Here is a 16,159-nt window from a genome sequence, read left to right on the forward strand (position 1 = left end):
GAAGATGATGGTTTCCTTCACCTGTGGGACTGCACCCCCGACCTGTCATCACTGCCCGCTGGTGAGAAGTAATCCTGTCCTTTCCAATGGTGCACCTGTAGCCTGTGTTTCAACATCTGGTTTGCTAAAGCGTTGTCGAGTACAAATCTCAGTGGCACTAGCCCTGCCTTCTTTCCTCCTCTGCACACAAGAGGTCACACTCTTAACTCTACTTGGTAATATACAGAACTTTAACACCACAGCTCAGGAAAGAACAACGAAGAGGGCTAGAGGTACAGCAACATCCAATCTTACTTTAATAAAATGCATTTCAAAAGAAAGCCTGCACAAGTTTTACGAGCAGTAGAAGCCCCTGAGACTGTAAGAAGACCTACTTCTGCTCCATCCATCCTCCAACCCACCAACCCAGGCTTGCAAAACGTGCAATGTACACTCCCCTCTTTTCTCCCTTCTTTTTCCCCACTTCTTTTCCTTAAACTAAGAGGGAAAAAAAGGGAAAAAATAAAAGAAAACCTAAAAACTTCCAAAAGCAAGGCAATGAGAGGAAAGGCATGTAAACAGTCTGCAAGTAATTCACATGGATGCCCACACAGGTGCTATGTTTGTTTTCAAGAGAAGACCAAGCAAGTTTGCTAGCAGAGGAGTGTATGTGTTGTAAGAGGTAGTGTCATCCATCAACACTAGCAAATAAACCAGCCAGACTTCAGGAAAACTTCACCAGAAGTTGAATTTCAATGTACAGCATAAGAATTCACTATAAAAGGCTTCTATTCAATGTGTCCAAGAAAATGACAGCTGTCACAGGCACATTTCATAATATAAAAGGACTTAACACCTATCTACTAACATGAGGTCTGTTGTCATTTCGATTGACAGAAAAAGAAAGGTTGGATCTGCTTTTAAAAAATTTTTGTCATGTATACACAACCATATTCAGTGACATATGCAGCTTTACACTTCAAGTGCACACTAATTTAGAAAATATATACAGTTGTGGTGTGCAGATGGACCTAGTAATCATACACAAAACATACTTTTTTGTTATCTTAAGTGTCCACCACACACACAGAATTACTTTGCTTTGTCCCTTATTATGATGCACAGTAAGGGAAAGCCTTAGTTACAATTTCACCCAAGTCAGATCTGCAGGAATGAGTTCCTCAAAAGCTAGCTGTGCTCCAGATGACTACTAACTGCACCAGCAGCTTTTAGAACCAGTGACCCTTAGTGGTTTTTCTGTTAAGAGACTCGTTCATAATAAAAGGGATGGTCTTTTCTGACAGTTCTGCAAATCCAGCTTGCTGCCTAGGAACAAGTTCTCACAAGCCACTGGCATGCATTAACTGCACAATAAAGCTTTGGCTCCCTGTGCACCACAGGTCTTCGGATTACTCCAAACCACCTCGGTGACCTCTGTGTCCTGGCTGGAGTGACACAGGAGCAGTCGGTCTATTGGCAGTGAGTAAGCATTCACCTGGTACCCAAAGGACCATATCGGACTCCTAACCCTCAGCTACGCTGTTTCTGCAGGTCCTTCAGCAGTAGAAGGCAATAGCATCTTCTTTTTGTCGCTTGCTAGTGACACAGCTCTGAATATGCATGAAGGGAGAAAGTCCCATTAATACGTAGTCATGTCTCAGAGTAGCTTCACATTTTTGCTAGACATAGATGGGTGTGAGTGCCCTCAGAGGTAAAGGGGCTCTGTGTTTATTTGAAGGTGTTGACGGTGGTCACTCAGAGAGTCAGACACAAGCATGAGATGGTGAATTGGGAATCCTGGGGCTGCTCACAGCAAAACACATGAAGAGCTAAGAGTCACTGAAAGCCAAACCACCTGTGCATCAGGTCAAGGAACTGCTCTTAAACACCGGTCCCAAAAAGTTATTTATTTGCCTGACCTAGAGAGGAGAGCAGTTTTACAGATCTGTCACCTGGAGATGACAGCTCTACTTGGTACTCTTTGTGGCAGCAGTAAGACCATAATGAAAGCTACTATTTCTCAGGGACAAAACTCCCATCAATGTAAAGGGGAGCAAGCCTGGAAACATGCTCCCATTCCTTCTCACTGTAATTATTTTCCAATTTAGGGAAGAAAAGTTACCTACATATTTCAGTGTTTCTAACCGTTCTGTCAAGAGGCAGAAGCACAAGTAGCTCTGAAGTTATAACACCTCCCTTTCACTAACAACATTTAGGTCATCAGCTGTTTCATACAGTCTTACTGCTGGCAAAACAAGGGGGGCCAGGATGCCAATCACACAGGCAGAGCCCAGGTGCTGGCCAAGAAATACTCAAATCCTGGTCTTTTAAAAATCCTGGTCTTAAAAGCTAAAATCAGCTTTTAGACGCATCATTTAAAGTAATGACTCCCTCTTTTCTAGGGCGCTTGGCAAAGCCCCTACCATGACTCGACCAACACTGGTGCTCCACTCACAGAGACTTCTATCACAGCATCTTTCTGTTGTGGATCAGAACCAAATTGTACAAGAAAATCATAAAAGAAAAAGATGGTGGTCTCCATTTCTGGTAAAAGCATTGCCCTACCTCTTCTACTTCTACCCTCTTTCTCTGTCGTTTCCCGTAGATGAGGGCATTTCTGCTATGGGGTCTTAGGAGAGTGCACATCACTCTGGGGTTGCATAAAGAACCGCTATGAGTAGCCTGCCACAACTCAATTAAACCCATGATTGAAACGAACAATAAATAAAGAGAAAGACATACAGGTTTTAAATATAGGTTTCCATTAAAAGCATTACAAAGACAACTTCTGTCATTATGAAGACAAAGAAAAAAATCCACTTCTACTAAAAAAAAAAAAAAAAAAAGAAAAGAATTTTAAAAATTACCCCTTTGCAAGTAACTTTAATGAGGAAAGGTGCAGGGAAGGGAGGGAGAGAGGACTTGGAGAACTAGCAAGTGTTCAAAAGGGCGGCTGCCCTCCATCTCGGTCATTTTGCAATGGCACCTTCTTCTCACACAGTCAGGTCAGAAAGCCAGAGAGTCCTCACGTGGAGGATTTCACCACCTGCTCGTAAGGGGGAGGTGGTGTGTTGCAGTAGGAGGGTGGGGGTGGGTAAACTGGGTTTCCTTGCGGGGAATTGGGCTGGACGTGGAAAGCCATAGCCATGGGATTCATCACAGGTCCACCTGGGTCTGTGTAATACGGCACTCCAGATTGTTGTGACCCTGAAAGAAAGAAAAGGACAGAAAAGACATCAACAACGGCAGCGGCATCAGGTCATGCTCTTCCAGGGCCTGTGCTCTGCTCACTCAGACAAGTTTTCTCAAAGTGTTCATCAGAGCAAAGACAAGGAGCCACCTTTCTCCCATCCCAAAGAAAACGCAGGCTTGCAGGACTACATTCACTTCTTGAGATTTCACCAAAAAGTTTCAACTTTGCATGCAATGGAAATCATTTAGTGAAACAAAGGGCACCACTGCCCCAAGCGACTACCATTTGAAGGGGAAAACAGCAAGCCCTGCTCAGTTCCCTGGACAGAAAAGCTGCTGTGCCTGCAGAGAGGAGTGGCATGGGATCCCAGATGGACAAAGGGGTTTCCACTGCAGCCCTGACTCAGGTGTCAAGCCTTACGAAAGGACTTCACATTATTTTGTGGTGTACTGGATCTGCCTGTAAGCCAGAGTGCATCTCAAATAGATAATTTCCCTTCTAGGCATAATACAGCTAAGGAGTAAACATGTATGAAGCAAAAACCCAAGTTGCAGCCAATTATGGCTGGCTAACACAATGGGACAAGATTGCTTTGCACAGATTAAATTTAGGAAATTATGTTGGAGCCTGCAGGGACAAAGAAAGGAAATGTATGATCAAATGCAAAATTCCTTAGCTGTGACACATGAGGACTAACAGAGACTGCTGCCATGAGGAATAACAAAGGTGGCGTGTAACCCTCCTCAGATACACAGCGGGTGGTGGAAGACAACTTAATGCAGTTCCAGCAATTAAAGTCACAGACTGTCTTTATCTCAAGATGTAAATTAGTTTTCTTCTCTTTCTCTCTGTCTATTTAAATAAAGCTGGACTGAAAAAAAAAAAAAAATTCATGGCTGAGCAACAGGTTTTCTTGTTTTGGTGCTGGTCTGTTTTTCCTCTAATGACACAGTCGTCACAGTGTTTTTCCCCTCAATCATTCCTTCTGTGACTTAGTGACACTAGGACTCAGTATTGCCACAGAAGGAATACAGGCTTCTTGAAAGCTTTAAGCATCCTTTAGTACTTCAAGCATTCAGGAAGCAGCTACATACTGAACCCAAAAACATGTCCTTACAATATTAAATCAGATGGGCCGAGCCAAAAGGCACGGGGATGTAAACTGTCCCAGAGCCTGGGGTGTCTGCCTAGGGAGCTTTGTTTGAACACTCGGGAGCAAAAAGGATGGAAAGCAGATGGGGAACGCAGCTATTTCCTTCTTAACACAATAATTTTTAACACACCACCACAGTAATTTTTCCTCTTGCCTGTCTAAGCAAAGAGGGCTGCTCCACAGCCTCTCTTCCTTTGCCGTGGCGACAAGAAGCCGTTGTTCTGCTTCCATCTATAGCATCAGCACAGGCTGCAGGAGAGCCAGGCTGGGAACAGGAGCTGAGTCCCACCTCTCCAACGTTTGGGCTAATACCTTCTTCTGCAGCCTTTTTCTTAAGCATTTTTGTTTTAAAGTTAAATCCTGCCCAGCTCTGCATTTCTGCAGTTTCCATCTGCATGGGGACATGGGAGAGGTTGAGGTAGCTCACTGCAGCTTGCTCTGTAGGAAAATAACTGTTTTCATTAAAACTTCTGTGTACTATTATTGAATTGGGGGGGGAGTGTGGACACCAATCTTTTGAGATATTTTTTCAGTTCATTGAACCCAGCAGAAAACAACATCTGAATGTCAACCTCCTTAACAAATACTTACTGAGCTGATCTGACAAGTGTCTTCAAAGGGACCTGACCTTTTCTAGCACCTGAACTGCCAGTCTGGGGCTATGTAGGCCAGGGCTGAAGTGAAAGATACCACCAGGCCTGCAAACTGCTGCTTGTAGGTGAGGTGTTCAATCCGTTTTCCCAGTCAGGCCCACAGAAAAAGCACTCCCACTTCCAGGCTGCTGCTGGGATGGCAGAATATGCTGCTGTTATCTCTGCAGGGAAGGAGGGAGATGGGCAAGGAGCTGCGTTTCAAGGGATCCACCTCAACAGTGAACTGGCTACTGCTACCAAATCTGGAAGAGGAGCTAGTGTAAAATGAGAACTTGGTTGACTACTAATTCCCATTGCTTTTGCTGTTGAGTATTCCTAGAATAGTATAAAAAGTAAAAAAAAAAAAGTAAAAAATTGGTGGGGTTAGCTCAGAGCCCAAAGCTTTTAAGTAACAGTAATAACAGTCTGGAAGCAGGTGGCATAAGCAGGTCGTCAAGGGGCTTGTGCTTATTTTGTATTTACCCACAACTTGTGTTCCATGAAGTGTCATGAAAAAATAAAACCGTGCTCTAAAATTAAATCTGGTATTTACCAATCGAGCCAAAGACGCTCCCTGTTCACATAATCTTGAGGTTATTTTTCAGGCTTAAAAATATTAGTTTAGTTAGTTTGGCTCCCCCCCCAACCATCCACTGTTGAAAAATAAATACTCTCAGTGGAAATGCTTGTTCAGTCAAGCAGAAAAACAGATGCAGAATAGAAGCCCTAAAAAAACCCTCTTAGGATTTAAACAAAAAGAGGGTGAATAAAGTGTCAGTTTGTATCTGTAACATCTTTTTATCCATTTAGACCTGTGAGAGATTGGCAGGGGGGGGGGGGGGGTGCAGGGAGACATGTCTATGAGTACATGCTTAAGGATACAAGGAAGAGTATTTCCAAAGTCTGCACAAGGTATGTGGGTGTGCAATAGCTGGCATGACAGCAGGGAGAGCCCAAATGCTGCAACTCTGCACAATGCTCGTAATCACAGCTAGCGAGAAGAGGTTTAGGACACTTTTCTAAGGAGGCTGTGTCTTGATGCAGCCACAGTATTACACAGAGATGTAATGGTTCAGAAGACAATTTTTGATAGAGAGATTTGAGGCACCATATTTTCAGAGATCCTCCTTCTCATTACAAATATTCTGTTGTATTTCCGCTTCCAACCCAGCATGAAACAAAACCAAATAGCCAATTCCAAAAAAAGTTGTCAGAAAAGATAATTATCCTCTGGCTTGAGCTCTCTCTTATACAACATGCAATAAAATGACAGCCTGGGAGGAAAAGTGTCAGTGTACCAAGCATGCCTGCATGTGTGTGTACTGTCACTGGCACAAATGACCACTGGCTTATGCAATCTGGACAGTGGTTAAAAATGTCTCAGTTTGGCCTTGCTGAGGCAGGGAGAAAGCAAGCACCAGAGTGTGCACTCAGATAAAATCTCAGCACTGTAGAAGGTCTTCCAACTAGAGACAGCTGGATTCAAAATGGTCCCATAAGGCACAAACATCTTCTGCTTACAGGTGAGTCTTATTTTGCAGGATTCTCCCAACTGGGACTATTTAACAGCCAGAGAGGAAGAAATAACAAACTTAGAAAGCAGTATTGCCACAGGAGCCATCACTAGGTAGATCCTCCTGATGCTCAGAGCCATTACCAACCAGAGAGACGGCAAGCAGACTAACAAGGGGAGAAGGACCACTTTGCTGCAGAAAAACTGTAGCACAGAGCATGGAAGGCAAATCAAAAAGAGAAGACTTGCAAAATAGCCAGATCGTGGAAGAAAAATGTTAGGCTTTCCTTCACTTCTGCCAGACGTTACCAACTGTATTTAAAACTCTTTCTTCATGTCACTGTTCATTTTGGATACCTATCATTTTGTCTACACTGCAAGTGAGAACTTGCTAGCCTCCTTCCATGCATAGACACACAGCTGTAAAGGTATGAGGAACCACAACAGAAGGGAACTGAAAGTCCTGTCATCCTGGGTTTCAAAACCACTTCTGTACACTGCAGCTGAATTATGTTGTTTGAAAGGCAGAAGATTTCACTCATCACAGGAGGTGGCTGCATGGTTTAGTGCAGTGCAATCCCTTGTCCAAATCCCACAGTTTCCAAAAACCAAATAAACAAAACCCCCAAACCCACCCTTTTTAAATGCCTTGGCTAACATCAGAAATGAGTGAAACTTGTTTAATGAGCAGTCTCTGACCTGATGCAGTGTTGACTGGTTGTCTGGTGTAAGACACGTTAAAAGTAGGTTCTTCTACTAGTGGAGGAGGGTACATTCGCCTTCGGATAAAGAAACCAGCTCCACAACAGAACAAAACTCCCATCATCAAAAGGAACCTAGGCAAAAAGAAGAGGGAAGTCAAAACCCACCCGCATTCAGGCAGCTCTCAAACCCAGCCTGTTTGTTGAGAGAAACAAGAGTATCATCTAGCAATCATCAGCCTACGACTTTTTACCGGTGTTTCTTAAATAGGTTGTCTCTTGAGAGCAGGTCTATGTCATTTGAGATAGCACTCATGGGGCACTTACGAATACATTATGGACATCTTTAGCCATTAGTACTATTGTCCGATGTTTTCTGGCATGTAAAACACAATCTGAAACTAAAATGCCCTTGAACTTTTGGAAAGTTCAGGTTCATACCTGACCTTTGCCTCCAGGATGCTGAACTGAAATTCCAGGTCGGTACAGTTTCAAACTGCGTATCTTGGACGCAAGCCTCACGCTTACAGCATTGAGGCTGGCCAGGAGGTTTGTGGGGGACAAAGAGGAATACTATTCTGCAGTTTCCCTTAAAAGAAGATTCTTAGATGTTCTTAAATTACTCAGCACTGTAATTTTGTCTCTCATGGGAAATACGGCAGCTGGCATTTAAGCTCAAGCCAGAAGACTGAAGCATTCAGCACTGAAGATGACAACCTTTGCTTTGTGCTCCCTAGACAGGATATACATTCTCAAGGAAAAGGACATCATTTTGCTTCAGTTCTTCTCCTCTCTGCTCCTTTTCCGACCTGACTAAACTGTCCTCATCATTCCCTTGTCTTGGTGCTGTGGAAACAGGCACATGCAGCAAGGGCACGTCAGAAGATTTTTTTTCTTCAGACAGTAGCTTTCGCTGTGTTTCCATGATTAGTTATCAGACATGCTAGTGACTAATGCAAGCTCCCATAAACTCAAATGGTTCTTTTGCCTGTAGCCACCTCATTTCAGGGCCCTTTACTGGAAGACAATGACAACTGCGCTCTTTCTTCTGGAAGGGAGGGAAGTCGGCCAGAGGCAAGCCTACGCACCGTGCTTATCTCCTCTGGAGCATTCCCAGGTGCCCGAGAGGGAGAATGTGACACTGCATGGCAGTAAGAGGTATTTCATGCACAGGGTCAAGTTCTGTTCTTGTTTCTACAGTGGAAATGAGAGCAGAAAGAGGTCCTGTTTCCCTGAGCCAATATTAATACATTCCCTTTTGGCAGTGTTCCTGCAAAGGATTTGTTCTGAACAGAAAAACAGAGATTTACGACGTCACCCCAGGGACTGAGCTGCAGAGCTCTTCAGTTATATCAGTAAGGATTGTACACTGAAATCCCACAGTCAGCTTCGGGAAATCTCTGTATTATAGTACATATCAGGCTTCTGGTTTTCACTGTTTATTTGTTTCAATTTTGAAGCCTTTTTTTTAAGCAGTCTTCAAATTCTACATAAAAACATCTGAAATAATTTTTCTGGAGAGCTTTTACTTTCTCTCTACTGTAATGAGAAAGTTTTATTCAGGTGCTTTCTTAAATTCCTCTCCAAAATGAATTTACCTTATTTTTTCATTATGCACATAACAGTGATTAGTTTAAGCTTTATCCAGATTACTGAGCTGCTGGTTTCACAAGCTCCAATCTTTCTGCCTGCTTTTCCCTTGCTGTCATCTCCAGTGAAATCCTCATAGTCATAAATGTACTTCTCTTCCTTTTTAATTGAAGCCTCAATTCAGCTGGCAAGAATATCTTAAACCCTGCCTAAATGCACAATCCTCCTTATACAATCCTCTTTTAAAACTGAGTGCCCAACAAAAATGGACAAACGCTGCTGCTTGGTAGTAGCTGGGACAGGCATAAGGAATGCAGCAATTTTGGGTAAAAGTGGGACCGCTGCCTGTACAGACCAGCAGGATGCAGAAGCAGGAAAGGTCAACCTGACATGAGTAACCTCCTTTTTCAGTGTTTTCTCACTACATTGGGAGAATTTTATAAGCAAAAACCCAAAGTCCTTGCATTTACATGTACACATATACATTACTGCACACTTGTACCTACTTTACTTTAAAATACTAGGGCTGGCAATACCCTGATTTAAGTCCTACAAACAAGACAAGAACAGGACAAACAAAATTCCCAAATGCCCTGACCTACCAAAAATACCATAGTCGCTGGATAGAGAGAGCTCTTACACAGCATCTTGAACCACAGCAATCCTCATAGGAGCGACATCTGCAGAGAAATAAAGAGAAAAAGGCGTTAGGGGAGTGGTTGTCACTCAGATTAAAACGGGATCCCCAACCCTGACGCTGTTCGCACTCCTGCCCGAGGCATTACTTTTGACATTGCCATGAGTCTGGGAGGCAAAGCCGCCTGGAAGTGTTCAAGGTCAGGTTGGACGGGGCTTTGAGCAATCTGGTCTGGTGAAAGATGTCCCTGCCCATGGCAGGGGAGTTGAACTAGATGATCTTTAAAGGTCCCTTCCAACCCAAACCATTCTGTGGGTCTATGAACAAGAACAGACTACCCTTGGCCGGATAAAGTTGTCAATCACATGTACACATCCGTGGCATGGCTCTATCACTACTCAGGAACTTTTTGCATGTTATTGAGACTACCTTCCTATATACTTCTTTTCAAGCCACCTCAAAAAGACTGAATGCAGTGTTTAATTCTATATAAAAGGACACATTATAAAAGAAAAGCAGTATTACTGTGTTTTCTTTCACAGTAAATGAACACTGCAGACCTCAAACATGAGCCATTTGGGGTTTTATTCACTGCAACAGACAAGAATTGCAAGGTCAAAACTGCCAGATCACTCATTCTTTGCAAATGAGCAGCTTCCAAACAGAGAAACCACTGAGTGGAGAGAAAACTTCAAGCGTACTGTTATTTGCAAATTTAATGGCGTTTTTTGCTTCTCAGAAGTTGCACTGGACTGCAACTGCCAACAACTCCCATTATTTAAGTAGGCTTTCCTCTAAAAAAACCCACATTTCAAATTGATATTTCATATGGAATAGAACCATTTTAAAGGTATTATAGCACCAACCACTGTAAGCACAAGGTACCACTTCACTAAAAAAGTCAGCACATACATTAACTGCAACCTCTGAACAATTTCTACAGTAACTGCTATTTCTCAGACCAATGAAACATATTTAGTATGAAAAAGGACAGAAGTAACACAGAAACCATGGCATGTGACAGACTCGGATGAAAACATTCAGATTAGCATATCCACATGCCAAAAGAAAAGAGGAGATTACCACAACTGGATCAATCTTTTTAAGGGTGTTCACATTTGTATGCTCAAGGCACATATTTAATTAAGCATCTGGTTTTGGAAAATTTGCCCAACTCCATGACTGTGCTCCCATATTTGTATGCAAAGCTAAAAAAAAAATCAATTGGATAATTGTACAGACAATTACACATTTACACGCTCAGTTAACAAGCCTTCGCTCACAAAATACATCAAGTCACACAGGCTTCAGCCTCTAATTGGGGCTAGAGTAGGATGCTCTATGGATACATAATCAGTTGTTTTGCAAGTGAGAAGAGTTACATGCTCTTCTGATGACAGGTAGGCAAGATTTATTTAAGCAAGCCGGAGGATCTGACATGATCAGCCCAGCAAGGTCCATTAATATACTCAGGCACCCAGTTTGAGACTCAAGCAGAGTAAGTTGCTCATGCTAAAAGAAAAAACACCCACTTTGCTGTCCCTGAACCTCAAGGCGACCCATCTCCAATCTTTCTTCTTTAAAGCTTGCCAGGACCCTAACAACTGCTCATCCTCAAAGCTATCAGACCTCACAAAACTACTAACAAGACTTAGCAAGTCAGCATTAACTTCAGTCCCATCAGGACCAAGAAACGAAGTATTCCTCCATGCTCCCCAAGTGGATCAACCCAACAGGAGCTTTCAAGACATATGTCAAATACATGGGCAGGATCAGGCCCCTTATGAAATGGGGTGGCAGCTGCTGCCTTCTGTTAAACCAGTGGTCATGGCACCCCTTTTGCTCTTCAACACGCTTTTGGTTGGACCCCCTCATCCACATTGATGGGCACTTGCCCTTTTTGCTGATGCAGCACAGCAAGGACTTGGCTGGGCCAGAAAAGCAGAGAGGAAATGGAGCCCATAAATCTAGAAGCCCTTCTTGAGGTAATTAAGGCAAAAAAAAAAAAAAAAAAAAAAAAGGGATTTTTAGGGATGTGAGCAGTCTTTATTTCTGCCTCCACACACTGGCTCTGTCAGCCCAGACACCTACACCTGACCACAAGCAGGATGGGGAGCGGATGCGCCAAGCTGGCCTCTGGCCCCAAAGTCATTTCCAAGATCAAGCCCCAAGAGCTTAACTTGTATTAAAAGTTAAATTAAAACAGAGAGCCCAGGGAGGCTGCACGTACGCCTCCCCTATGCCCAACCCCTGCCTCGCTTATTTTGCATCTGTTTTCTCCAGAGCCAGAAGAGATGAGAAAAAGCTATTTTAAAATATATAATTATGGTCATTCAAACACCAAAATTAAAACAGCATCTGTATGAGGAGTATGGTATCTGAATTTACTTTTTATTTTTAATCTCTAAATTGTCTAGGCTACATTGTCTAGGCACCATTTTTAAAGTCTCAGTGGCTCAGCTTTTCTTCCTGCAAAAGAGGGCTAAAGTAGCAGCTGGAAGACAGAACGGCTCAACTGCGGATTGTTTATGATGCTCCTGAGACCACTGAATGGCAAACAAACAGGCCATCAAAGAGAAGTTTCATCTCCTACACAGATGACTGCACTTTCAAATGGCTAAAAATGATAATGCAAAGGATGGAGGAGTCTCTCATTACAGCTGTGTTTAGAGAAGCTCCATTTTCTAATAGCCAGTAAGCTTTCTGAGGTAACTCATCCAAAGCTAAGCACTGCATTTGCTGGGTGGATCTGTGAAGCTAAACCAGTATCACGACTTGGAGAAAAATCCCTTTGAGATCTGACACTAGTAACCCTTTCACTTTTTACCCATAGAACCAAACAGGCGCTTTATTTTGCATGCCTGTGAGTATGGACACATGTACCCATATGTAGGAGCCTGGAATCAAGGATGATGCCATGATAACAACCTTCTGTCTGCACTCCCCACCACTTGATAGCAGTGCCAAAAAAGACTGGAAGAACAAACGGCCCATTTGCTGACACTGCTGTCAGGGTACCGCAGAAGCTCTGCTGATCTCTTGTTCTTGATTCAACGTGCTATGAAAAAACAACACAACTTCTGACAACATCGATCCCAATTACAAGAAAACTAACTTACTTACAAAAGCCATATTTATTAGCAGACAAAAGATGACAATAAAATCAGCTTATTAATGGAGTAACATACAAGCTTAAGTATAATCAGTCTTTGATGTACTATCTCTTACTGCCCGACAGCAAATCCCAGCAGAATTAAGATCCCAGTTCATAAAAAAACAATTAAGCACACACACATATATTTATTGAATTGGTATGCATATTCTTTAAATCACATTCATGCTTTGGCTCTTCTTTATGGAGAAGGACTGATTGTGCCCAAGGCCAGTTGAAGAAGAATGAGCCTTACTGTCAATCTAAACTGGACCAAGCCCATCTCCTACAGAAGACTTTTCTAATGCCAGTTTTCCCTCTTTCACACATCAAGACGATCGGAGAACTGCGTTTCCCTAGGGCAATGCTTGTTTCATTGATCACAATTTAACCCATTACATCGGATAAGACATGATCCATTAGTTGCTTTGCTAATCTGCAACTTCACCGAGCATACAGTCTCTCTTTTGAAAACTGTCTGCAATGTGATTTATGATTTAGAAGGTACATCTTTTCATTCATAATTCAGGAGAGTGAAATGAATGCATCTGCATGTCCAATGACTTGCACTGCTAGCACACCAAGGAACTGATGTGTCAGAGATCAAAGTCACACTGCGTGTCAGATCACAGGGACAAGCTTTTTGTATGGGTTTGCACTTAAATCATGACACTGAACTTCTTTCCTTAATGGACAAGCAAAGCACAAAGTTTTACAGAAGGGTATACAGTATGACCCAAACCCCACAAACAAAACCTGTATTTGTACATGTTGTGCAGATAACAACTGCTCAACGAAATGGCCCAGAAGCTCTTTTCCATTTATACCTGCATCTACACAGCTGATCAAGTCCCTTCTTAGCAGAGCTGCTGCAGCAAAGAGCATTATCTAAAAATAATTCCCCGATTGGCACTTGCTGAAAAGTGGAGAAATTAAAGAGGTAAAGCAAGGATTGCAGTCTTCAGTAGACTGTATGGCCATGGTGGTCTGACAATGTTCCCTGTCCTCACTCAACATGGGTATTCCCCATCAACGCCATCCCTTTGAAATGCAGCCTGTAGCATTCTTAGGTTTCCTCTCTAGACTGTTTGCATCGTATGTGCCAAAACTTTATTTAACATTTAAGATGTTTTATTAGCAACATCCTTTGGAATAGTGAAGCAAAACAAATTGTTAATCCACAAGTAGTGGCAGAAACCCTACTGTAGACACAGAGACAGAGGATGGGAGGGCAAAAGAAAACCACAAAACCCCCACAACAACCAAGCAAACTGGGATTCATGAATACAAGAAACACTGGCAGTTTTTGAAGTGTGTGTGTGGGGGCAACCAAAGGGAGACAGAAGTTAAGTAAAGGAGGATACAGCGATAGACCAAAATTAAGAACAGAAAAGAAAGATTTTGGGGGAAATGGCTAATAGCATTGGATGAAGCTAAGGAAGTCCCAGCTGCGGTCCTAATACTGGTATGGGCAAAAGACCAGAAGGAGAACCACAAGTGCTCACAAGAACTGGAAGGGATCGACTGCTGAGACTGGGTCACCTCCAGGCAGACTCAGTGCTGAGCCCTCAAAGCCAGAAGGCTCAGGTCTGCTACCATTGAACAGATGAAGGCAGACAGCTGAAGTATGTGTATGTATTTACTTGTTCTAGGACAAAAAAGTTAAAAAAAAAAAAAAATTAATCTGCTTGGAACTCAGCTGCCAGGATAGTGATGCTGAACAGAGAAAAATCAAACGAGCCATGTAACAAAAAAAAAAACAAAGCACGCAACCACCACAAAGTGACTAGCAGAAACAATTCTGATGAAGGACAGTCTTGGCTGTGCTATCAATGAGTAATGCCACTGAGCTCAACAGGACTACACTGCCACAAGACTCAGAATTACACCTGAAGGATGATGAATGAGGAAGAGGATCAACAGAAGGTCTACCATGGAACTGAGAGGGGGGTATTTTTCTACCAAGTTTATTTCACCATTTATTAATTCATTTCAGACCATTCTGAATCTGCATTTCCATCTTTCAATAAAAAGCGGTTTTCAAAGCAAAGCCATTGCCTGTACTGCTACATAAGGAAAGACCTAGGTTATTGACTGCATACGTGGCGAAGACCACCAGACATGTGCAGGAGCTTAATGCTACAAGCACGGTGGAGAGGTTATCCCAAGGAACCCATTTTGCTGCAGCAGCCCACTGAACATGGAAATCGAAACAGAGTCCCACTCGGCACTCAGGAGTCCCACCTAAGTAACTATTTCTGAATCCCAAAGTGGTTTAATCTCTCTCCAGAAAGACTGCAACACAAAGGCCCCATGTCTCCACTAGCATTCACTTAAATATTTGAGGAGCAGTAACACAGGCAAGGTCTTTGGCTGGTGGAGCAGAGTGGCAGGCAACATCTGCTTTCCAGCCTTGGTCTTAGAGCTGCTTGTGTCTCCTTGGCATGTCTGCGTACATTGCCTAATTTTCAGCAGGGACACAACTCCACCACAGTTACCTGCTGTCACAGGTTCTCAGCACCCAAAAGCATTTCTCTTCTTTTCTTATACATAGCAAAGATGATCTCTCAGTGCATGCAAGAACAGTGCCTTGTAAAGCATAGGTCTGATTTTGGCAAATATGTGACTATATATATAACAAATATAACTGCTTCATAGATGAACGCAGCTGTCACCTCAGTGGAACATCTGTACTTGAGAGTAAAACACTGCAGCTGGTACCCAGGAGAGCACTAGAGATACAGTTACCCAGGTACTTGATAAATCACCCAGCCCTTAACTACATAAGAAAACGTAAGGCAAAAAGGAGGAAAGGGGCTGTCAGATCATTTTTTCTACATAGTAGAAACAACAGAGACAGAAACAATATTTGCTCAGATTAGATTCCTGTCTGCTTTGACACAACTAAAATCTCCTACGAGACAAGATACTTGGCTCCTATCCTTCACACGGACATGAAAAACAAGTGCAGGCAACAACTGAAAAAGGGATTATTTCGCAATTATTCTTTAGGGGAAGAGCCTATAAACACCATCTCTGTGCAAGAACTCAGCAGAATATGGTAAATACTCCCCCACTTCTGGTGGGATGAGAAGTATTCACTCAGCTGCTCCTGTCAAACTGACCCTTCTACAAGCCTTCTGCTACCCAACTGCTTGCCGTAACACCGCCCCCTCTTCTCAGACCCCAAGAGGAAAGCCACACTACAGAGGGACTCTCCTGGTCATCTGTAAAGGCAGCAAGTCTCACCACATGGCTTTCTGGCCAGCACGCATCCATCTAGAAGTTTTCTCTGCTCCTCCTGTGGCAGAACCTAGCAAGAATTGCTGTGGTTTGGGCTTCGTCCAGTGGCAGTATACGGTTCCTTAAATAGCCATTCTTCATCATAGGCTGCAGGCCTTTCTTTCGCAGAACAAAGCAGAGAAACAGCACAGCTTAAGGCTCTGGCAAAAGCAAGCCATAGATAATCTGTATGACGAATTTTAATTTTCTGGAGGTTGAATCGTAAATTTCTCATACCAACAGGAACGAGAGCTTCTAGTTAATCATCGGGCCCCTTATTAAAGGGACAATTAGTTCTTCATATCTCAAGCTGCTCCCAGTGGGCAAG

At 43.0% G+C, this 16,159-nt stretch overlaps 1 protein-coding gene across 1 annotated transcript in view; it reads right to left on the reverse strand.

The window, feature by feature from the left end:
- Positions 1 to 2,720: 2,720 nt before the first annotated feature.
- VOPP1 (VOPP1 WW domain binding protein) overlaps positions 2,721 to 16,159 on the reverse strand; it is a 63,879-nt gene continuing 50,440 nt past the window's right edge. The window contains exons 3-5 of the mRNA XM_030009952.1: positions 9,364 to 9,441; positions 7,170 to 7,306; positions 2,721 to 3,186 (exon numbers count right to left, since the gene is read on the reverse strand). Of these exons, the coding sequence (XP_029865812.1) occupies positions 3,005 to 3,186; positions 7,170 to 7,306; positions 9,364 to 9,441 (397 nt within the window). The 3' untranslated portion in view covers positions 2,721 to 3,004. The remainder of the gene's footprint in view (positions 3,187 to 7,169; positions 7,307 to 9,363; positions 9,442 to 16,159) is intronic.

The sequence above is a fragment of the Aquila chrysaetos genome, chromosome 3 (assembly GCF_900496995.4).
Source record: "Aquila chrysaetos chrysaetos chromosome 3, bAquChr1.4, whole genome shotgun sequence".
NCBI classification, from domain to species: domain Eukaryota; kingdom Metazoa; phylum Chordata; class Aves; order Accipitriformes; family Accipitridae; genus Aquila; species Aquila chrysaetos.